Raw genomic sequence first — 25,122 nt, 5'->3', positions numbered from 1 at the left:
TGTATCGATGCTATCTCTTTTGCATCGTGCCCTCCTAGGAGAAACACCGTATGTAAAATTCATAATTAATAATTTGCAAAATTTTCCAATTTTTGTCTAATTTCATTTCATTAATATATTTAATTAGCATATAACAATTACTAATAGTTATTAATTATAATATTTAAGTGCAGATATTTTGTAGAAATGCCACGCGTTAGTAGACAGTCTGCATCACAAAGAGCACGCTCTAGGCAGTTACGAAATAGAAGAAATAGGGAAAATAACGATTATGTTGTAGAAGAGAGGGAAAGTAATGTAAGTTCGCAGAGGATTCGTAGAGCTGATCAGGAGTATAGGGAAAGCGAACAGATTGGAAATAGTCAGCGACGTTTAGTAAGGAGACGATCAGCGCGAATTAGGCAACATAAGCAAACGACAGATACAGACCATAGAAGATTGAGACGCACAGACGCCGACTATCGACAAAACGAACAATCGGACAATACAGAAAATAGAAGACAACGACGGACAACAGTTGCTTTTAGAGAGCCTGAACAGCAGGCTGACACTTTACGAAGATCGAGACGTAGGCAGAATGTAGAGTACAGAACAGTAGAACGGATTCAGAACTCTGAATCTATGAGAGAGCGACGGGCGAACGTAGCTTTTAGAGAGCCTGAACAGCGGGCTGATACTTTGAGAAGACTCAGACGTAGGCAGAACGTACAATACAGGACAGTAGAGCAGATTCAGAACTCTGAATCTAGGAGAGAGCGACGGGCGGACGTAGCTTTTAGAGAACCTGAACAGCAGGCTGACACTTTACGAAGATCGATACGTAGGCGTAACGTACAGTACAGGACAGTAGAGCAAATTCAGAACTCTGAATTTAGGAGAGAGAGACGAGCGGACATGACTTTTAGAGAGCCTGAGCAGCAGGCTGATAGATTACGAAGACGTATACGTAGACAGGATACAATGTACAGGACCAACGAACAAAGACGAAACTCGGCATTAAGGGCAGCGAGACGGACAGATCTTGAATGGCGTCTATTAGAGAGGGAACTAGATCGGGTTAATTGGTCACAGGCTAGAAATAATCTTACTAGGAGGATTATTGAACAGGTGCGCAACACCGGTGCACGTCGAAGTGCCCGGTTATTAGCGCGACAAGCAGCATTTGACGCCTCAAGACGACTTAGCCAAAGAGTTAGCCAATATAGGGAAAATATAGAAAATAGATTAGCAGAAAACCGTCGAAATGCTGCCCACAATAGAGAGGAACGTGCGAATAGTCTTCAGGAAAAAAATTCACCCAGACCCACTAGAATAGAAGCTCTGATTGAGAATTTTAATAGAGTTGTCAAGCTGGGCCCCAACAAAATTTGCCTTTCTTGTAAAGGTCTCTGGTTTCCTCATCAAGTAAGTAGAATACCTAGAACCATAATTGAAGACAATTATGAGTTTTCTGCGGAGATTTTCGATGTTGAGCGTCAGTTCCCTTCATCTGACGGTTGCTTAACTTTTTGCAAAACATGTTGCCGCAAAATTAGATCTGGTGTTAAACCAAAAACTTCCATTTCAAATGGACTAGATTTCCCCCAATTACCTGATTGCCTTAAAGGCCTCACTCCATTAGAGGAACGCCTCATTTCTCCTCGTCTTCCTTTTATGATTATAAAGTCTTTAGGTCATGAGCGTCAGAGTGCAATTAAAGGAGCTGTAGTTAATGTTCCAATACCCATAAGTAACATCGTAACATCCCTCCCACGGGCTTTTCATGAAGCCGAGGTCGTACAGCTCCACCTCAAGCGTAGAATGGAATATAGCCATGATTTCATGGCCGAAACCATAAGACCCTTAAGAATAGCTGACGCAATTAGGTATTTAGCGAATACAGAACTTTATAGAAAACATAGTGTAGTTTTAAATGAACAGTGGTTGTCTACTTATACAACTGAAACTGTTCCCTTCATAGCATCTCAAGCAGACGCAGAATTTGTGGAGGACTTGAGCGAAGAATTGAAAATCCAGCACATCAGGATGATGCTGAGATAGAGGAGCTCAATCCTGGGGGTCAAGAAACACTGCTTGAGAATAACCAAATAGATACCGCTGCCATGCAGAGAATCACCCTGGCTCCAGGCGAAGGCCAACGACCCCTAGATATGATTCTCGATGCTGACTCGGAAGAGTTGGCATTCCCTACAATTTATGCTGGCATAAAAGAACTTGTCCCCTTAGCTTTTCCGCAATTATAAAATCTGAGCTTCGAAATGTAGATAGGAGAGGTTGTCGAATTGACAAATTATTATTCAATTATAAGAAGTTAGAGCTGATCCAAATTCGTAGTAATATTACAATTTGCTTAAGAAAACAAAGCGCCTCACGCGCCATTACAGCCTCTAACGCTCTCAACGATGAGCATATAGATAGCATTATTCGCCACGATGAAGGCTATAGGGTCCTGAAGGGTGTTCGCACGTCTCCTGCTCACTGGGAAGCAGAAAAGAAAAAGGTAATGGCGATGATTCGACAATTCGGTCTACCAACCTTTTTCATCACTCTGTCAGCTGCTGAGACACGGTGGGCGGAATTATTAGTTTTATTGAAGGGAATATAGATAGGCAGCAAGTTACAGAAGAAGAAGCTTCGAATTTTAGTTTTAGTGAAAAGGCTCGTTTGATTAGGTCAGATCCTGTAACTTGTGCACGGTATTTTGATTATAGATATCGTAAGGTTTTAACAATTATGAAAAGGGAGGGGGGCGTGTTGAATTCCAGCAGCGAGGTTCGCCTCATATTCATGGCATGTTTTGGCTGAAAGATGCCCCCTCTGTGGACTTTGAAAATGAATTGTCTATAGCCTCAGTCATTTCATTTATTGACCAATTCATTACCACAGATGTAACTGATACTGAGTTAGCTCAGTATATTGAATATCAAAAGCACAATCACGGACATTCTTGTATGCGTGAAGTGAGGGGTAACTCTATTTGTCGCTTCGGTATCCCATATTTTCCCATGCCACAAACAGAAATTCTTCAGCCATTGGCTGAAGACTCTGAAAACATTTCTCTTCATCAAGAAAATTTGAAAAAAGTTCAATCTCTTTTAAATTTCCCATTTGATTCTGACTCTATAAGTCAATTAAGCATATTTGAGAATTTCCTAACTCATCAACAATTAAACCTCAGCTACGAGGACTATAAATATGCATTGAGATCTGGCTTGAAAAAGCCCCAAATATTTCTGAAGAGAACATTTGCAGCCATTAAAGTTAACGCTTACAATAAACATATTCTCTCAATGCAAAGGGCCAATATGGATATTCAGTTCATATTGGATCCCTATGCCTGTTGCAGTTATATAATTAATTATATCAACAAATCCCAAAGAGGAATCTCCAAATTAATGCGTGAAGCAGTGAACGAGATTCACAGAGGCAACTTCAGCATTAAACAAAAGCTGCAACATATTGGCCACAAATTTATCTCCGGCACTGAGATTTCTGCTCAGGAAGCCGCCTACTGTTGTCTAGGAATGCGTTTGTCTGAGACTAGCAACGCAGAAGTTTATATAAATACGTCACGACCAGAGCACAGAGTTCGAATGCTCAAATCTAGACAACAGCTCCAAAATATGAATGAAGATTCCACCGATATTTATGTTTTGGGAATGCTGGATCATTATATTCAGCGGCCAGATAGTCTCGAAGGCCTGTGTTTAGCCGATTTTGCTGCAAATTATAATTTTGCGAAATCCTGTCGGTCAGCACGTCAAGATGCAGATGACGGTGGTGATGGAGAAAACGAGGTCCTAGGAAATTCAATTCAGGCTCTTCGTGATGGTAGTGGCTTCATTAGGGAACGGACCAAACCAGCAATTATTAGGTTTAGGAAGTTTAATCTGAATGCCGACAGAGAGAACTATTTTAGGGAACTTTTAATGTTATATTTTCCGTGGAGGGATGAACAGGTAGATTTGCTTAGTATTAATTGTGAAAGCGTGTATGCAGAAAACTTAGAATCTATTGGATTGAGGTATAAGAAATATAATGTTTTAGAGGATTTAGAAGACGTGCTTAGAAGGGCCATAGAAGCTGAGGGAAATTTTGAGGAACAGGATCAGGCAGATAGTTTAGATAATCATTTTAGGGCTTTGGCGATCCCTGAAATAAATTCTCAAGTAAATGTTTTGGACTTAAATGCCGGTAATGTTCCCGAAGATTCGGACAATGTCATCCGACTTATTAAGCTCCCGCCAATTATGTCACATGATGACTTAGCAAGCATAGTTAAATCTTTGAATCTTAAGCAAAAAACTTATTTCACGCATGTAATGCATAATGCTAAAGAAAAGAAAATTTTTTATGAGTTTGTAGGAGGCGGAGCAGGTATTGGCAAGAGTAGATTAATTTCAGCTATTTTCCATTCCCTTTCGCAACTATATAATAGTAGGCCAGGTTGTGACCCCACCTCTGCTAAAATACTTTTGTGTGCTCCCACGGGTAAAGCAGCTTTTGGAATTGGAGGTTCAACCCTGCATTCCATGTTCTCACTTCCAGTGAATCAGTCCGGGTCCTCCTTTAAAGATTTAGGTGCAGATTTACTGAATACACTTCGCTCAAGGTTTATAGATCTTAAGCTTTTAATTATTGATGAAATCTCAATGGTCGGTGCCAAAATGTTATCTCACTTAGATGCTCGTCTTAAGCAAATTTTTGCTAACAGGGAAACCTCATTTGGAGGAATTTCAGTAATTGTTTTTGGCGATCTCAGACAACTACGTCCCGTAGGAGATCGATGGATTTTCCAATCCACTACATCGTCGCATGATCCATACAGTGCTATATTTGGGTCTGCTTTGTGGGATATTTTTAAGTTTTTTGAGCTCACAGAGATTATGCGACAACGAGACGATCAAGCATTTGCGCTAGCGCTTAATAACATGGCATCCGGTCAAATGACAATAAATGACATTAATTTACTTAGAGCTAGAGTTTCGGTCTTAGACCAATTTCCTAATGATGCCATTCATTTGTTTTTGCGTAATGAGGATACAAATATTTTTAACACTGCTAAGTTAAACTCGATACCTACGGAGCAGTTCATTTCCACTGCTCTTGACTCAATTAAAGCTGCACATCTTAACTCAGAAGCTAAGTCCAGATGCTTGGAATCCGTAAAGGATTTCAAAACATCTCAAACTCAAGGGCTTTGCACAACCCTTATTTTGAAAACCACTGCTAAATACATGATGACGGTCAATATAGATACTGCAGATGGTCTTGTTAATGGAGCTTCAGGTATTCTTATGGAAATAGGTTTTAATACATCCAACTCCCCGCATGTTCTTTGGATTAAATTTTTAGATAAAAGTGTTGAAACTAATGCTCGATCTAGGTGCACTCATCGTGCTGAACCCTCTTGGACCCCTGTTCAGAAAACTGTGAAAAGTTTTCAATACCATTCAAATGAGCAAGTTTCTATTGACCGCAAACAATTTCCAGTTGTACCTGCAGAAGGTATAACTATTCATAAAAGTCAGGGTGCTACATATACCAACGTGGTGGTCCACACAACTCCTGGTATGCAAAGGGAAGCTTTGTATGTAGCTTGTAGTAGAGCCACAAGTGCGGCTGGCCTCTTTATTGTTGGGCAATTTGTGCCTCCGAAAGCTGACCGTCAGTCAGTGGTAGAGAAAGAGCTTGCCAGTTTAAGATCCACAAAATTGTTAGATTCCCATTTCAGCAGTCTCTTTGACAATTCTAAAAGCAATGCTGTATTCCATAATACACAAAGTTTACATTGCCACATTACTGATATTTGCTCCGATCAGTTAATGCTCCAGTCTTAATTTCTATTCTTCGTTGAGGCTTCTACATATTCCAATGAATCGTATGATATTCCTGGCTACCGTTGTGCTATCCGTCTTGATTGCCAGTCGACTTCTAGTGGATCTCGTCCAAAGAGAGGCATTCTTATATTCGCTAAAAATCAAGTTTTTGAGAATGTTAGTCTCTGCTCAAGCGGACGATATTATTATGACCCCAATAATTTAGCTTCCGCAGTGTTCGAGTATGCAGTGTTTAAATATAAGTCTTTAGGATTCCTCATTATATATAGAAGTCCAACATATCCTCCGCATAAGTTCGAAACTGAATTTGAAAATTTATTTCAGGGATTTCCATTTTTGAATAGCAGTAGTGTAGTGCTAGGAGATTTTAATTTTTGTTTACGGGAGCTATCTAGTAATTGTAGAAGGGTTTTCGATTTTTTTGGCAGCTAATAGTTTTAGATTTTTGTTAGATTTGAACACGTCCACAACCAATTATGATACACATATTGATTGGGCGTGCTCAAATATTAGGGATAACAGAGCCACAGCACGCACATATGAGACAATTTATAGCTATCATAGTGGTATTTTAGTTAGCATAGATGATCAGGTTTAGATTTTTTTTGTATTCCTAAAAGTATTTGCACTTAATTTAATTTAATTTAATTTAAATATTTTAATTTTAGTCCTTGAAATCAAAATTTGTTGTTCATTATTATTATAAATTTAATTTATATTAATTATGATTTTATATATACAACAATTTTTTGGGGAATAATGGTGTTGTTTATACATAGCACAAGTCGACTCGTAGGTCTGCCGAAATTAGATTTCGGAAAAGACCCCATTATATTTAATGGCCTCCTCGTGGTGTTCCCTGGGTCTTGCTTTAATAAATTAAAAGTATTTTATTGAAGCAGGAGCTGATTCGAGCGGCGACATATTTCAAAAACCAATTTTGTATTCAATAACATTAATATTGTATCATAAAATAAGTATACTTATAATACGCAAGAATAAAATAGACTTTAATTTACAGTATCAATTTTGGGCACATTTTCCAGATATCTTTTTTTTACTATGGGTAGCGGGTATCTCACAGTCGAGCTCACTCGACTGTAGCTTTCTTACTTGTTTTTATTGTCATCTTATTTTTATTGTTATCTTATCATGTAAAAAAATTAAAATTGTTGGCAAGAAAACAACAAAAGTGAGGCCTTAAATGAATGAAAATGAGCTGCTGAATTAATATGGCAATCTGCCCGAAACTCAATAAATTTTAGCTTTAAAACTATTCCAAATGAAAACTTCTGCATTGCAATACTTTGAAAGGAAGCAAAAAATAAATCGAATTCTAGTGCAGTATTATTGTTTACTACTACTACTCATTTTCGATGGTTTATTTTCGTTTTTCGACGATATTTTTTCATGTGCTTGAGTTTATTTGTTTATTCGCGCATTAACATCTGTTGGTAAAATGCGACTTTAATATAATATCATAGAACCGCACCATTCTAGCAGACACGCTTGGTGTAAACTACTGGGAATCACATAGGCGTTTGCTGGAAGATTAATCTTGCCAGCGATCGTATAACGATTTTTAAAGTACTGATTGCGCTGAGAATGCCTCTTAGAGCAAAAAAGTTTTACAAAAAGTTGTGCAATTAAAATGCAGTAAAACTTTATAAGGATGATGTCAATGTAAGTGCAAGCAGCGACAAGCAAAGCGAGAAGACGGCAGAGTGACAGCTTTGCGGGAAGCGAGCTATATTGCTCTGTTCGATCTGAGCAAGTTGAAACGAGAAAGTGGATTGCGAACAGTATATGTACATATGTATGTATAAGCAATGTAATATTATTAGGGTATTACTTTGTATCTGCAGGAAATGTAATGCGTCATGGGCGCCTGTCCGTCTGTATGAACCCTTAGATCTTAGAGACCATTTGAGTTAGGTATTTTTTTCAACAGCAATTGTTTTTTTTGCACGCAGATCAAGTTTATTTCAAATTTTTGCCACACCCACTTGCGCCCTCTTAAATTGGCTTCCAGTACAAAATGCGTGCTGTGAACGCTCATTTCCCCATCAACTGCGTGACATCCGAGCAAAACACAGTCATCGAGATCCGTAACTTCTTGGGCGAGAAGTACATTCGACGCGTCGAGATGGCTCCCGGTGTGACAGTTGTCAACTCGACGGCCCAAAAGGATGAGCTTATCGTTGAGGGCAACGACATCGAGGCTGTGTCTGGCTCAGCAGCTCTTATCCAGCAGTCGACCACCGTAAAAAACAAGGATATCCGAAAATTCTTGGATGGTCTGTACGTGTCGGAAAAGACGACCGTCGTGAAGACTGAAGCTTAGTGTTGGGATACCTTTTGCTTCATATGAAAGTTTTAATAATAAATGAAATTGCTGGTAACAACTTTAAAACAACATTCAGTCGTGTATTTTGTATTCCATTAAATTTCCGCTGTAAACCAGAATTCATTTTAACTGAATTTATCAAAAAACCAAAACCTCCAATGTAGGGCAAATACTGACGCCTGATAAATAACAGCTTTTAAAATTAGTAGTAGCTGCAACTACTTCTACGTTGATTAATTAAATATTGTCTAAATATCTGACGGCAAGCAGACACGCATAAATAATTATTTTTATTGCGGAGGCTGCAATTTTCACAGAAAAATATACATAACTTGTAATGTAATTGTTTCAAGTTGTTAAAAAATACAAGAAAGCTACAATTGAGTGTGTGTTTGACTGTGAAATACCCGCAACCCATTTTGAATAAAAGCACATTATTGTGGTTTTAATTTTAAAATATATATCAAATTAATATACCACAAAAATACTTAAAATTAGGTAAATTAATACAGAACTACATTCAAAATATACCTTAAAGTGCAAAATATACCAGTTTGTCAGCCAAAGTAACTCCTAGGATGTAGGCATTTACACCATACAAAAGTTTTCAGGCATTATAAAGTCTATAGATATTATTGAGTACACCAAAATTCTCTAGCTATAAAATTACTTATTACTCGATTTTTGTCGATTTGCGGCCTGCAAACATAACAGGTGCTATCGAAAAAAATGTATATCTCCATCTCTTATAGTCTCTTAGATCTAGGTCTTCATCCAGAAGGATGGACAGACGGGCATGGCTATATCGTCTAGGCTGCTGAAGCTGATCAAGAATATATATACTTTATAGGGTTGGAGATGCCTCCTTCTGTTACATACTTTTCCTGCCGGCAAGAAGTTATAATGCAGGTATAATAACAAACTGCAATAAGCTAGTTACAAACCATTATCTATTTTCGAAATCAGTTGAAATGATTCCATTTAATTGAATGATCAATCAGCTGCCACTGAAAAAAACCACATTGCAAGCGGCAATAAAAATATCAAATTAATCTTTATTATACATTTTAAGTATTCGGTATGTACGATACGATTTAAATATTAAAACATTCATAATGGATAGTCAATTTTTACAAGAAAAACAGTTGGTTCTCCAAACTCGAAGATGGTGCACGGTGAATACTCTCAGCTATCAAAAATGCTAGCTTATGAGCATATTGACAAACTGCAGGGACTCGGCAAGTTCCAGACCAATTGTAGTACATATGTGTCATTTTGTATGTGAGTATTTGTATCTTATCAGCATTCAGACCCATGCTGTCGTGCAAAACATTGTAGTTCGTTGGAGAAACAGTACCTTGTTTTATGGCCTGCGAAACCAAATAGAAATCATAACGCTCGGGCAAAGTGATAACATCATCGACTATTGTTCCAGGTTCGGGATTGCGCTTATTCACAAAGTAACGTGTGTTAATTCTTTTTGTTACAACAATAAATGCCAAATTGCAACCTTTCTCTCTTCCCGCCGATTTGTAGATCTCGTCCAGTCGAGTTTTGAGAAATTTCACCTCAATATTGAATACTTGATTTAGCTGACCATCACCTACACCGTCGCGGAAAAAGAGAATGCGGTCGGGCAAACTCCCATGATGCTCACGATATGCCTTTAGTGCACATGTCATATTCATTAATATTTGATTAGACAGTTCCTGACCCTTCATATGTTCAGTAACTGAAGAGAAATAACGTGTGGAGGACTTCATATCCATAGTAGCTACAAAAGCACCATATGACTTGTTTTTGTTTTTGGACGAGTGGCATACATCAAATCCAACGGTCATCAATCCATTTATAGGAAGCTCAATCATCCATGGAGCACCCATTAGTTTGGCATTCATTTGAATTACAACTTTGGTTGCAATCGACAATAGACCGCTTGATCTATCCGGGCGGGGTGCAATTGTTTTAAGTGTTACTACTTGAGAGGGTACTGGACGATCAACACACGTTCGTTTCTTAATGCAACTATATCTGCGAACACAAAATACCACGGTAATTTAAATGTATCAGCAATTCTTACAAGAAAAAGCAATTCGTGAACAATTATTCAAACTTACTTCTCTTCGTTAGGAGACTTTATAACAATCATTATAATTTGTGGATCTTTAGCGGCAGCATTATCGATCGCTTGCGAATAAGTCCCATTGCGATCATCCGAAATTTCTTCACTGTAAGAGTAAAAATAATACAATATAAGGATAAATACACGAGTAACAAATTAGAACATACTATCTGGGTTCGCTCATACGAAGTTTCATGCCTCCAGATGCCTGCATACACAGCTTCACAAACTGTTGTACTTCATGCTTTGACCGACTTGGTGTTATGACATACCAACGTTTTATGTCTACGTTTGTAAACATAGCGTCTTTACGACATTCGTATGTCCAATCAGCGCGGGCATCGCATAAAAAGCGCCTTTGACCTCCAAATACAATCTTCTGTGGCGGCAGAACTCGAGCACGTATCTCAACAAGAGCAGAATCAATTCAACATTCCACGACTTCAACATATTAACACTACTTTCCGATTTCTGCAGACGCTGATTAAATGCACGCAACCTATCAATTCGACGATCGGGAGCAATTCTAGTATGCTCGCCCATTGCCTTCATTAATTGGAAGTCAGATCGCATACCGTCAGTTAAACCAGTAGCTCGAGCCAATTCAGGAATTAACATTATCAATTGATCAGCACCTCCACGAATATTTTTCTCACTTGGACGAGACACTACGAGTGGTTGCTTATGGTCTCGAATTATTATGTTGTAGCGCTTTGTAATTATAGAATCAAAAAGTTTTAAATTCTTACACTCTTATATTTGTAATCTTTCAACTTACTTTCTTATAATATTCAACATACGATATTTCTCCATCCTTGGTACTGAATTTAGACATCGGGGATGACTCAAAAGCGACATCATCTACTCTATATGTTTTATTATTGTATTCTGTTAATACAATCATCCCTACAAATGAAATAAATTTAGTTTAGCGTGATATTTTTGATTACAAATAATAGCATCTTACCTATCACTTCACGTTTAAATGCGCCCTGAAAGTCGTCATGTTCTCGAATGTTTTTCGACAAAATTTGATACAAAGTATCCGTTCTCATGACTTTGTGAGCGATTTCAGTGCATAAGAGAAAATCCGATTCATGTTGACGAATTGAAGTTATATACCCCGGCCATAATTCCATTCGATGCTTACTATCCAATACAATCTATAAAATTGCATACCATATTAAAAAATATATAAAAAAAATTACATTTTATTGCTTACCTTGGCTTGCGGGTCGAAATAATTGCGAGACACTACTTGAAGTTGCAGGCCTTCCATAGCACGACGCAAAATCAAGTTAAGAACTTGTAACTGCTGAGGATCCATTGCCTCAACAATACCTACACTCCTTATTTTAATGCTTATATTCTCTCCTGAACGACTCTTTGTCAAGAGATCCAAAACATATGGACTATTAGGTGTGTCCTTGAACTTGGTGGTGCAGAACAACACTGATCCATCAAAAATATATCCGCCTAATATATTACTGTGCTCTCTCAATAAGCCCTGACGTAGGAATGTATTATCAACATCGGGCGAGAAATCAACACGGTACTGATAAAGCGACCAATTGGGACACTTAAGAAATTTGAAGTAATTTGTTTGAACAGTGATTGGTTTGCCTGTAGTACCCATTTTAGTAAGCAGACCACTGGGACGAGATCGCACAATTTCGGTAATTAATCGTCGTCCACGCACCGATCCACGAGGGTCACCTACTGAAAATATTGATTATTAATTCCTTGGATTACAATTTTAATAATTATATATTAATTTACCCTCAGCAGCCCCAGTATCGCCTAGAGTAGCTGGGTTACATATGGGCCGCCTAGCCTCAGCTTGCTGCGGTACTGGTGCATGACCCTGAAAAAAAAAATAAAAATAATTTAGATGATAATAGTCAGTCTTACATGTTATGTATTATTCTTTGAAAATTATAAGAATGCATGATAATCCAATAGTTTACAGTCATATTTAGTGAAAAATATTCCACCGTTGAACAGACCGAGTCGCACTCATGACGATTTTTGTAATTTCATAAAAATTAAGTAACTAACTTATTATTTGATATTCTATTGCACTACAGATATACAGTGACATACTAAAGTATTAGAACACTAAATTTAAACTGTTACTCCGCAGTACTTGTGCAGTAATCGCGAAACTTACTTTTATATTTTTTGTTTTTATTTATTTTATTATTTTAGTCGGTGAAATAAATACAGTAGAAACTCTAAATAAACTAAATATAACAAAAATTATTCATCTAATATTGACAATGATGGATTTGAATTACACGATCAGCACAAAAAGTGAGCACATCTAGCATCACACAAAAATTTGTAAGGCTGAGCACAATTTCTCAAATACAGTCACATAACGTCCCACACTCACAATGGATGCACAGAAACATATATGTATGTGTGTATAACAGAAGTCTCATATTTAAGACTAATCATAAAACAGCTTATTTAGACAATTTTCCGCTTTGTGAATACTATGTTTGTAAATCTATTTACATATTTATTTAAACAACTTCTTCAATAAAATGACTCAAAGCGTAAAACACTTTTTTTTAATGTTTTTCAATTTTAATAAGTATGTAAGTATATATTAGAACTCATTTAAAATGTAAAGTTTTACTTTTATGCTAATTCTTATTTGGATCCTCTTGAACTTTACATTAAATTGCGATTAGTTTTTGAATACACTGCACGAAGTAAACGGTTTCTGGTGTCTATCGTATTCAGTTCTTTCGTTGGTATGTAAATTTAAACATGCACATAAATACGTATGCATATATACTTCAGCATTACAATCTCAATGCTAATAATAATTACCATTTTCTACATATTAAAGAATTCCGTAGGTTTGTGGATAATTCATATTTAAGTACGTCCAAGCACATATACGCATGAAACCATTTCAATTTATTTTGTTTTGCACTAGCACCGTAATTCGCCGTTATTTTTCGTTTTTATCTCTCAACTATACATTCATAAGTGCAAAAGTATACATGTATGTACATGCTTTGTACTTTTGGATTCATCATTCTATTTTCTTCACCTTAATACAATTAAAAAAATGCTGTAGCGTTACAATTCGCCAATATTTTTCGTTCTTCATCTCTCCACTACACATTAATAAATTGTCCCATTTTCTTCATCTTCGTATCGAAGGAATAACAAACAAAACTCTGTATTTTAGTGTATGTGTGTAGGGACTAGTATGAGTTCATTCAATTATTTCAACACAAGTCAATTTAAATTTACTGATATTAAAATGTATGTATATTCAAAGTTATTTGAATAAATTAAATAAAAATAGAATGTACTGTATATGTATATTTACCAGTTGAGGAACTAGGCCCCTTGACAATTCTTCGTTAGGTTTTTTTCCCCGTCCTCGACCACGTGAATGTCCTGAATTAGCTGGTAAATTATTCATATTTTTTTTCTTTTAAATCACAAAACTTCTTTACACCTCGAAAGATTACAACCAAATGGCTCCAATTAATCGTTACTTACGAATGTCACAACTTTGTATCGATAACATAGTGATGACATATTTTGCAAAGATAATTATGCCTACTGAGCTTCCGAAAAAATATTAATTTGGTAGTAGGGCTGATGGAAAATATGTTACAATAGATTTTATCGATTGTAATCATTTTATGGGTCGTTTCAAGATAATCACAAAAATCGAAATTATTTATGTACATGCGACACAAGCAAAAGTAGTTTTCATGACAAAGCATCTAAACGCAGAGAAACCCAAAATATTATTTTAATCTGAAAAATTTTCCACTTTTATAGAATTTTCTGTTGTACAAAAGTTTATAAAAGATGATGCAGGGGAATAAATCTCCTAACAAAAGATTTCGTACAAAAGTTTAAGGAAGGCGATATAGAGGAATATATCCCCTAAGAAAAGGTTCTGCTTTGTCTAACACGCTTTTTTTGAAACGATGCATGCAATATTTAAAATTTTTGTGACTTCATTTCAAAGCAGAAACTTCCGAGTGAATCTTTTTTTGAACAAAGTACTTTTTTTTATTGTCATCTTATTTTTATTGTTATCTTATCATGTAAAAAAATTAAAATTGTTGGCAAGAAAACAACAAAAGTGAGGCCTTAAATGAATGAAAATGAGCTGCTGAATTAATATGGCAATCTGCCCGAAACTCAATAAATTTTAGCTTTAAAACTATTCCAAATGAAAACTTCTGCATTGCAATACTTTGAAAGGAAGCAAAAAATAAATCGAATTCTAGTGCAGTATTATTGTTTATACTACTCATTTTCGCTGGTTTATTTTCGTTTTTCGACGATATTTTTTCATGTGCTTGAGTTTATTTGTTTATTCGCGCATTAACATCTGTTGGTAAAATGCGACTTTAATATAATATCATAGAACCGCACCATTCTAGCAGACACGCTTGGTGTAAACTACTGGGAATCACATAGGCGTTTGCTGGAAGATTAATCTTGCCAGCGATCGTATAACGATTTTTAAAGTACTGATTGCGCTGAGAATGCCTCTTAGAGCAAAAAAGTTTTACAAAAAGTTGTGCAATTAAAATGCAGTAAAACTTTATAAGGATGATGTCAATGTAAGTGCAAGCAGCGACAAGCAAAGCGAGAAGACGGCAGAGTGACAGTTTTGCGGGAAGCGAGCTATATTGCTCTGTTCGATCTGAGCGAGTTGAAACGAGAAAGTGGATTGCGAACAGTATATGTACATATGTATGTATAAGCAATGTAATATTATTTTTTATTCCCACTTCTCATAGGGTATTACTTTGTATCTGCAGGAAATGTAATGCGTCATGGGCGCCTGTCCGTCTGTATGAGCCCTTAGATCTCAGAGACCTTTTGAGTTAGATATTTTTTTCAACAGCAATTGTTATTTTTGCACGCAGATCAAGTTTATTTCAAATTTTTGCCACACCCACTAGCGCCCTCTTAAATTGGCTTCCAGTACAAAATGCGTGCTGTGTACGCTCATTTCCCCATCAACTACGTGACATCCGAGCAAAACACAGTCATCGAGATCCGTAACTTCTTGGGCGAGAAGTACATTCGACGCGTCGAGATGGCTCCCGTTGTGACAGTTGTCAACTCGACGGCCCAAAAGGATGAGCTTATCGTTGAGGGCAACGACATCGAGGCTGTGTCTGGCTTAGCAGCTCTTATCCAGCAGTCGACCACCGTAAAAAACAAGGATATCCGAAAATTCTTGGATGGTCTGTACGTGTCGGAAAAGACGACCGTCGTGAAGACTGAAGCTTAGTGTTGGGATACCTTTTGCTTCATATGAAAGTTTTAATAATAAATGAAATTGCTGGTAACAACTTTAAAACAACAATCAGTCGTGTATTTTGTATTCCATTAAATTTCCGCTGTAAACCAGAATTCATTTTAACTGAATCTAGCAAAAAACCAAAACCTCCAATGTAGGGCAAATACTGACGCCTGATAAATAACAGCTTTTAAAATTAGTAGTAGCTGCAACTACTTCTACGTTGATTGATTAAATATTGTCTAAATATCTGACGGCAAGCAGACACGCATAAATAATTATTTTTATTGCGGAGGCTGCAATTTTCACAGAAAAATATACATAACTTGTAATGTAATTGTTTCAAGTTGTTAAAAATACAAGAAAGCTACAATTGAGTGTGTGTTTGACTGTGAAATACCCGCAACCCATTTTGAATAAAAGCACATTATTGTGGTTTTAATTTTAAAATATATATCAAATTAATATACCACAAAAATACTTAAAATTAGGTAAATTAATACAGTACTACATTCAAAATATACCTTAAAGTGCAAAATATACCAGTTTGTCAGCCAAAGTAACTCCTAGGATGTAGGCATTTACACCATACAAAAGTTTTTCTTTAATATCTTCCAAATTTATCTGATCGCAAACAAACTTTCAGGCATTATAAAGTCTATAGATATTATTGTGTACACCAAAATTCTCTAGCTATAAAATTACTTATTACTCGATTTTTGTCGATTTGCGGCCTGCAAACATAACAGGTGCTATCGAAAAAATGTATATCTCCATCTCAGTCTCTTAGATCTAGGTCTTTATCAGAAGGATGGACAGACGGGCATGGCTATATCGTCTAGGCTGCTGAAGCTGATCAAGAATATATATACTTTATAGGGTTGGAGATGCCTCCTTCTGTTATATACTTTTCCTGCCGGCAAGAAGTTATAATGCAGGTATAATAACAAACTGCAATAAGCTAGTTACAAACCATTATCTATTTTCGAAATCAGTTGAAATGATTCCATTTAATTGAATGATCAATCAGCTGCCACTGAAAAAATCACAATGCAAGCGGCAATAAAAATATCAAATTAATCTTTATTATACATTTTAAGTATTCAGTATGTACGATACGATTTAAATATTAAAACATTCATAATGGATAGTCAATTTTTACAAGAAAAACAGTTGGTTCTCCAAACTCGAAGATGGTGCACGGTGAATACTCTCAGCTATCAAAAATGCTAGCTTATGAGCATATTGACAAACTGCAGGGACTCGGCAAGTTCCAGACCAATTGTAGTACATATGTGTCATTTTGTACGTGAGTATTTGTATCTTATCAGCATTCAGACCCATGCTGTCGTGCAAAACATTGTAGTTCGTTGGAGAAACAGTACCTTGTTTTATGGCCTGCGAAACCAAATAGAAATCAAACCGCTCGGGCAAAGTGATAACATCATCGACTATTGTTCCAGGTTCGGGATTGCGCTTATTCACAAAGTAACGTGTGTTAATTCTTTTTGTTACAACAATAAATGCCAAATTGCAACCTTTCTCTCTTCCCGCCGATTTGTAGATCTCGTCCAGTCGAGTTTTGAGGAATTTCACCTCAATATTGAATACTTGATTTAGCTGACCATCACCTACACCGTCGCGGAAAAAGAGAATGCGGTCGGGCAAACTCCCATGATGCTCACGATATGCCTTTAGTGCACATGTCATATTCATTAATATTTGATTAGACAGTTCCTGACCCTTCATATGTTCAGTAACTGAAGAGAAATAACGTGTGGAGGACTTCATATCCATAGTAGCTACAAAAGCACCATATGACTTGTTTTGTTTTTGGACGAGTGGCATACATCAAATCCAACGGTCATCAATCCATTTATAGGAAGCTCTATCATCCATGGAGCACCCATTAGTTTGGCATTCATTTGAATTACAACTTTGGTTGCAATCGACATTAGACCGCTTGATCTATCCGGGCGGGGTGCAATTGTTTTAAGTGTTACTACTTGAGAGGGTACTGGACGATCAACACACGTTCGTTTCTTAATGCAACTATATCTGCGAACACAAAATACCACGGTAATTTAAATGTATCAGCAATTCTTACAAGAAAAAGCAATTCGTGAACAATTATTCAAACTTACTTCTCTTCGTTAGGAGACTTTATAACAATCATTATAATTTGTGGATCTTTAGCGGCAGCATTATCGATCGCTTGCGAATAAGTCCCATTGCGATCATCCGAAATTTCTTCACTGTAAGAGTAAAAATAATACAATATAAGGATAAATACACGAGTAACAAATTAGAACATACTATCTGGGTTCGCTCATACGAAGTTTCATGCCTCCAGATGCCTGCATACACAGCTTCACAAACTGTTGTACTTCATGCTTTGACCGACTTGGTGTTATGACATACCAACGTTTTATGTCTACGTTTGTAAACATAGCGTCTTTACGACATTCGTATGTCCAATCAGCGCGGGCATCGCATAAAAAGCGCCTTTGACCTCCAAATACAATCTTCTGTGGCGGCAGAACTCGAGCACGTATCTCAACAAGAGCAGAATCCAATTCAACATTCCACGACTTCAACATATTAACACTACTTTCCGATTTCTGCAGACGCTGATTAAATGCACGCAACCTATCAATTCGACGATCGGGAGCAATTCTAGTATGCTCGCCCATTGCCTTCATTAATTGGAAGTCAGATCGCATACTGTCAGTTAAACCAGTAGCTCGAGCCAATTCAGGAATTAACATTATCAATTGATCAGCACCTCCACGAATATTTTTCTCACTTGGACGGGACACTACGAGTGGTTGCTTATGGTCTCGAATTATTATGTTGTAGCGCTTTGTAATTATAGAATCAAAAAGTTTTAAATTCTTACACTCTTATATTTGTAATCTTTCAACTTACTTTCTTATAATATTCAACATACGATATTTCTCCATCCTTGGTACTGAATTTAGACATCGGGGATGACTCAAAAGCGACATCATCTACTCTATATGTTTTATTATTGTATTCTGTTAATACAATCATCCCTACAAATGAAATAATTTTAGTTTAGCTTGATATTTTTGATTACAAATAATAGCATCTTACCTATCACTTCACGTTTAAATGCGCCCTGATAGTCATCATGTTCTCGAATGTTTTTCGACAAAATTTGATACAAAGTATCCGTTCTCATGACTTTGTGAGCGATTTCAGTGCATAAGAGAAAATCCGATTCATGTTGACGAATTGAAGTTATATACCCCGGCCATAATTCCATTCGATGCTTACTATCCAATACAATCTACAAAATTGCATACCATATTAAAAAATATATAAAAAAAATTACATTTTATTGCTTACCTTGGCTTGCGGGTCGAAATAATTGCGAGACACTATTTGAAGTTGCAGGCCTTCCATAGCACGACGCAAAATCAAGTTAAGAACTTGTAACTGCTGAGGATCCATTGCCTCAACAATACCTACACTCCTTATTTTAATGCTTATATTCTCTCCTGAACGACTCTTTGTCAAGAGATCCAAAACATATGGACTATTAGGTGTGTCCTTGAACTTGGTGGTGCAGAACAACACTGATCCATCAAAAATATATCCGCCTAATATATTACTGTGCTCTCTCAATAAGCCCTGACGTAGGAATGTATTATCAACATCGGGCGAGAAATCAACACGGTACTGATAAAGCGACCAATTGGGACGCTTAAGAAATTTGAAGTAATTTGTTTGAACAGTGATTGGTTTGCCTGTAGTACCCATTTTAGTAAGCAGACCACTGGGACGAGATCGCACAATTTCGGTAATTAATCGTCGTCCACGCACCGATCCACGAGGGTCACCTACTTATTGAAAATATTGATTATTAATTCCTTGGATTACAATTTTTATAATTATATATTAATTTACCCTCAGCAGCCCCAGTATCGCCTAGAGTAGCTGGGTTACATATGGGCCGCCTAGCCTCAGCTTGCTGCGGTACTGGTGCATGACCCTGAAAAAAATAATTTAGATGATAATAGTCAGTCTTACATGTTATGTATTATTCTTTGAAAATTATAAGAATGCATGATAATCCAATAGTTTACAGTCATATTTAGTGAAAAATATTCCACCGTTGAACAGACCGAGTCGCACTCAACGGAGTGCCTATTCTTAAGAATGCATTTTGTAATCTCATGACGTTTTTTGTAATTTCATAAAAATTAAGTAACTAACTTATTATTTATTATTATTGCACTACAGATATACAGTGACATACTAAAGTATTAGAACACTAAATTTAAACTGTTACTCCGCAGTACTTGTGCAGTAATCGCGAAACTTACTTTTATATTTTTTGTTTTTTTATTTATTTTATTATTTTAGTCGGTGAAATAAATACAGTAGAAACTCTAAATAAACTAAATATAACAAAAATTATTCATCTAATATTGACAATGATGGATTTGAATTACACGATCAGCACAAAAAGTGAGCACATCTAGCATCACACAAAAATTTGTAAGGCTGAGCACAATTTCTCAAATACAGTCACATAACGTCCCACACTCACAATGGATGCACAGAAACATATATGTATGTGTGTATAACAGAAGTCTCATATTTAAGACTAATCATAAAACAGCTTATTTAGACAATTTTCTCGGCACAAGCCGCTTTGTGAATACTATGTTTGTAAATCTATTTACATATTTATTTAAACAACTTCTTCAATAAAATGACTCAAAGCGTAAAACACTTTTTTTTAATGTTTTTCAATTTTAATAAGTATGTAAGTATATATTAGAACTCATTTAAAATGTAAAGTTTTACTTTTATGCTAATTCTTATTTGGATCCTCTTGAACTTTACATTAAATTGCGATTAGTTTTTGAATACACTGCACGAAGTAAACGGTTTCTGGTGTCTATCGTATTCAGTTCTTTCGTTGGTATGTAAATTTAAACATGCACATAAATACGTATGCATATATACTTCAGCATTACAATCTCAATGCTAATAATAATTACCATTTTCTACATATTAAAGAATTCCGTAGGTTTGTGGATAATTCATATTTAAGTACGTCCAAGCACATATACGCATGAAACCATTTCAATTTATTTTGTTTTGCACTAGCACCGTAATTCGCCGTTATTTTTCGTTTTATCTCTCAACTATACATTCATAAGTGCAAAAGTATACATGTATGTACATGCTTTGTACTTTTGGATTCATCATTCTATTTTCTTCACCTTAATACAATTAAAAAAATGCTGTAGCGTTACAATTCGCCAATATTTTTCGTTCTTCATCTCTCCACTACACATTAATAAATTGTCCCATTTTCTTCATCTTCGTATCGAAGGAATAACAAACAAAACTCTGTATTTTAGTGTATGTGTGTAGGGACTAGTATGAGTTCATTCAATTATTTCAACACAAGTCAATTTAAATTTACTAATATTAAAATGTATGTATATTCAAAGTTATTTGAATAAATTAAATAAAAATAGAATGTACTGTATATGTATATTTACCAGTTGAGGAACTAGGCCCCTTGACAATTCTTCGTTAGGTTTTTTTCCCCGTCCTCGACCACGTGAATGTCCTGAATTAGCTGGTAAATTATTCATATTTTTTTTTTAAATCACAAAACTTCTTTACACCTCGAAAGATTACAACCAAATGGCTCCAATTAATCGTTACTTACGAATGTCACAACTTTGTATCGATAACATAGTGATGACATATTTTGCAAAAGATAATTATGCCTACTGAGCTTCCGAAAAATATTAATTTGGTAGTAGGGCTGATGGAAAATATGTTACAATAGATTTTATCGATTGTAATCATTTTATGGGTCGTTTCAAGATAATCACAAAATCGAAATTATTTATGTACATGCGACACAAGCAAAAGTAGTTTTCATGACAAAGCATCTAAACGCAGAGAAACCCAAAATATTATTTTAATCCGAAAAATTTTCCACTTTTATAGAATTTTCTGTTGTACAAAAGTTTATAGAAGATGATGCAGGGGAATAAATCTTCTAACAAAAGATTTCGTACAAAAGTTTAAGGAAGGCGATATAGAGGAATATATGTTTGCCCTAAGAAAAGGTTCCGCTTCTGCAAAATCAATTATTATATTATTATATTTCAATTATTATGCGCCCAAGGCTCTGGGGAGAAAATTCCTGTTAAGAATTTCAGGTCTCCATAACTTTGGCCATTACTAAATTTAACAGTTTTTCATATATGTCGTTATCCGCTGACATGTTGACTGCTTGAAAATTGCCTACAAATGATGTTCGCGAACATGTTGGCCCTAGTTGGTGGGCAAATGAAATACAAGTTGGCGAGCATGTTCGCGAATATGTTGTGCTCGACGAAATTTTTCTCGTGGATGGTAGCGTTCGTCGTCAAATTTCGTGTTCGTCAAAATGTTCGCATGAGATTAAAATTATTCTATTTTGTCTGTGTTTGCACGAACATGTTCGCCAATGGATGGCAACGTTTGCACGAACATCATTTGCGCAATCGTTTTGTAGAGAGAAGACGTGTTTGCAAAGCGCAAAATGAGCAAACAATGTATGAAAGAATTCATTTTTTATCTGCAAAATCAATTATTATATTATTATATTTCAATTATTATGCGCCCAAGGCTCTGGGGAGAAATTCCTGTTAAGAATTTCAGGTCTCCATAACTTTGGCCATTACTAAATTTAACAGTTTTTCATATATGTCCTTATCCGCTGACATGTTGACTGCTTGAAAATTGCCTACAAATGATGTTCGCGAACATGTTGGCCCTAGTTGGTGGGCAAATGAAATACAAGTTGGCGAGCATGTATGTCAACGGATAACGGATATCTTGTTTCTGATTATCATTAGGTTTTTACTTGGATTTATTTCTGCTCCTAATTCCTTTAAGGTGTCGTTACCTAAAATAGCATCAAAAGTTTCTAGGTCTTTTAATAAGAAAAATTTCACCTCAACATCTGTTATATTGAACAAGTTGGCATTTTTGTGGTGTGTTACCAGTGTATTACCTCCTATCGAGACGGCGTGAAAAGGGTTTTTATTTGGAGTGGGGTTTTCTACAAATTTCGGCTTGATGTAATTTCTATTGGATCCAGTGTCAATGAGAATTTTAATTATTTGGCCGTTCCTCAATCTACAAGTAAAGTATGGGAGAGAGGAACTCTTTACTCTACAAAATTTAGTGCAGAGTAGTCATAAAATTCGCAAGTGTCATCTTCGTAGTTGTTGTCATATTGGTCTACTTGTTCTACGTATTCTTCTATTGTTTGTTATACGTCTGCGTGAGTCTCGTATTCAGCGACTGCTTGTTCATAATTAGTTGTGGTATCGTAAGTTGCTGTCGAAGGTTCTGTTATTTCGTCGTTGTTTGTCTGTATGTTAAAGTTTCTCTGTCGTTTCTGTCCGTCTGGTATAGGACCGGGGGTCTTTTCAGCTTCGAATCGTGGTCTGTTCATGTAGTTGACAAATTTCGTTTGAACGCTGGAATCCACATCCATTGGTTCTGGACGCGGTAGCGGTTTCGGGGCCATTGGCCTAGGTGGTGCAACCTGTTGAGAGGTTGTGGCAACAGTGTATTGCCGTGGGTTGGCAATTGGTTGATACCAGAATTCGGGAAATATTGTCTTGGTAGTGGGTTGGTGGTAGTTGTCCGTAGTGTAAGTATTGTCGTGGCTGTTGTTGTCTGAAAGGGATTGGTGGTGGTTGTCTGTTTGAGAAGATGACATTCCGTGGGGCTGGTATGGGTTTACCATTACTGTTTCTAAAATGTGTCGGATGTCCTTTAAAAGTGGCATGTTTCGACCTAAAGGTTTGATTTTCCATTTTAAGCAGAGATGTAGTGCGGTAGGTAAGTCTGCTGGTTCTTTCATGCCTAATAGCCGAGGCAAGTCACCTTGTAGCCCTCGAATGAAAGTGTCTAGCGCTTTGTCTCTGTATAATTTTGTCAACATTGCTTCCCCGTTTCTGTCAATATCCATGCTACTCGTTTTATTTAAAATTAGAGACAAGTGTCTGTATACGTCTTTGTGGAAATCTTCCACTGATTGATTCGGACCTTGTACTAATGTAGTCATTTCATATTCTAGGGTTGCTATGTCTCGTTTATCTGCATAATGTAGTGAAAGACATCTGCACATGGCATCCCAGTTAAGCGGTACCTTATATGCTTCTAAAGCTTGGTCTGCACTTTTCGTTATCTTGTCTCGGATGGTGTGCAAGATATTATGATATTTGGGCGTACCTTGGTATGAGTTATATGCTTGTAAAACACGCTCTACACTTTTTTCCATGAGCTAAATTCTTCTGGGTTTCCACTAAACTCACGCAAACCTTTTGCTATGTCGGGTACTCTGTCAAGATCTGTCAAATTTCTTTGATGTTCTGGCGCAATAACATGATCTGGGAGACTTAGAAAATCTTCTACAGGATTGGTATGTTGTCTTATTAATATTGGCAATTGTTCGGCTAATATTTCGCTTATAGCGGCTGTTAGAGCGGCTCTGTTATCTTCGTTCATGGTGGGTCTGTTTTGTTGATGTTCTAAATGCCTATTGTTTTGTCTCTCAATTGAACGTTGTCTTTGTGCTTCGTTCACTTGTTCTATTTCTTCTGGATTTAGTATGGGGTCGAATTAAGTTATGACGATTGGCCATAAGCGATAAGATGAAATTTAAAAGCTATTTTTTGTTTTTTTTGTTTGTTTTTTTTTTTTGTTTTATATTATAAGTTTATAACCAGTGGATGGTTTTCCTTCTACCTTGGAGGGTCCTTGGGAATCGCAAAGTTGGAATAAGTTATATCACCGTTGTGATCTTTTTGTTTGATTTATCGCTTTACGCTTATTTATGTTATTTACTCTTTTACTATGGACTCTTTTGAGTCTTGTTTACTTTGCAATGATTTGTTTCTTTTCTTATATATTTTTTAAAATTTTGCTTTTCGCTTTTAGTTTTATTTATTTGCTTGCGATTTGCTATATTCTATATGGACTCCTTGGAGTCTTGTGTATTTTACACTTTGCTTTATGTTTTTATTTCCGTTTTTGTTTTCTTTTCTTTGTAAAATTTCTTATATCTAACTTACATTAGCAATGATGTGGCCACCTTTCCTGATGGGACGGGGTTGTTCTTTTTTGCAGCTGCTACTGGGGCTCCGTGATCCATACCTCCTGGAGAGTATTCTGAGAACGGATCTTGCAGAATATGTGGTCCACCGATGCAGTTCTCACAATCTCACCTGTTACACTAGCTAATTTAATGGCTTGGTACAGGTTTGTGTTGGCTAACTTAATTGCCGAGATTGCTTGAACTGTTCCTTCAACTGACTAATTTAATAGTCGAGAAGGTTTTGCAAATTTAATTGCTTTGGTCGCACTTGGTCGAATTAACGTCCTTTTGGCTTAGTTGCACTTCGTCAAATTAATGTCCGATTGGCTGATTGTTATTTCCCAGTGATTAATT

The 25,122-nt window shown here is 36.3% G+C and overlaps 3 protein-coding genes and 1 pseudogene across 3 annotated transcripts; 2 read left to right on the top strand and 2 right to left on the bottom strand.

Moving 5' to 3' along the window:
- Window positions 1-7,858: 7,858 nt before the first annotated feature.
- LOC133849961 (large ribosomal subunit protein uL6-like) lies at window positions 7,859-8,256 on the top strand. Its single transcript, XM_062285950.1, has one exon. It carries the CDS (start codon window positions 7,879-7,881, stop codon window positions 8,182-8,184), a length of 306 nt encoding a protein of 101 aa, XP_062141934.1. The 5' UTR covers window positions 7,859-7,878; the 3' UTR covers window positions 8,185-8,256.
- A 1,019-nt stretch (window positions 8,257-9,275) lies between these two features.
- LOC133840283 (protein aubergine-like) lies at window positions 9,276-13,833 on the bottom strand (annotated as a pseudogene).
- Window positions 13,834-15,278: 1,445 nt separating this feature from the next.
- LOC133850335 (large ribosomal subunit protein uL6-like) lies at window positions 15,279-15,677 on the top strand. Its single transcript, XM_062286395.1, has one exon. The coding sequence runs from the start codon at window positions 15,297-15,299 to the stop codon at window positions 15,600-15,602; it is 306 nt and encodes a 101-aa protein (XP_062142379.1). The 5' UTR covers window positions 15,279-15,296; the 3' UTR covers window positions 15,603-15,677.
- A 1,000-nt stretch (window positions 15,678-16,677) lies between these two features.
- On the bottom strand, window positions 16,678-21,310 carry LOC133840265 (protein aubergine-like). Its single transcript, XM_062272015.1, is given in 9 exon segments — window positions 16,678-17,440; window positions 17,443-17,669; window positions 17,756-17,866; window positions 17,928-18,472; window positions 18,540-18,667; window positions 18,729-18,924; window positions 18,984-19,477; window positions 19,545-19,629; window positions 21,158-21,310. Coding segments are annotated over 9 exon segments (2,553 nt in total). The 5' UTR covers window positions 21,254-21,310; the 3' UTR covers window positions 16,678-16,769.
- Between the last annotated feature and the right edge of the window lie 3,812 nt (window positions 21,311-25,122).

Source organism: Drosophila sulfurigaster, chromosome 2L (assembly GCF_023558435.1).
Source record: "Drosophila sulfurigaster albostrigata strain 15112-1811.04 chromosome 2L, ASM2355843v2, whole genome shotgun sequence".
Taxonomy (NCBI): Eukaryota; Metazoa; Arthropoda; class Insecta; order Diptera; family Drosophilidae; genus Drosophila; species Drosophila sulfurigaster.
The sequence above is the reverse complement of the archived record's forward strand: the minus strand, read 5'-3'. Positions and strand labels throughout refer to the sequence as shown.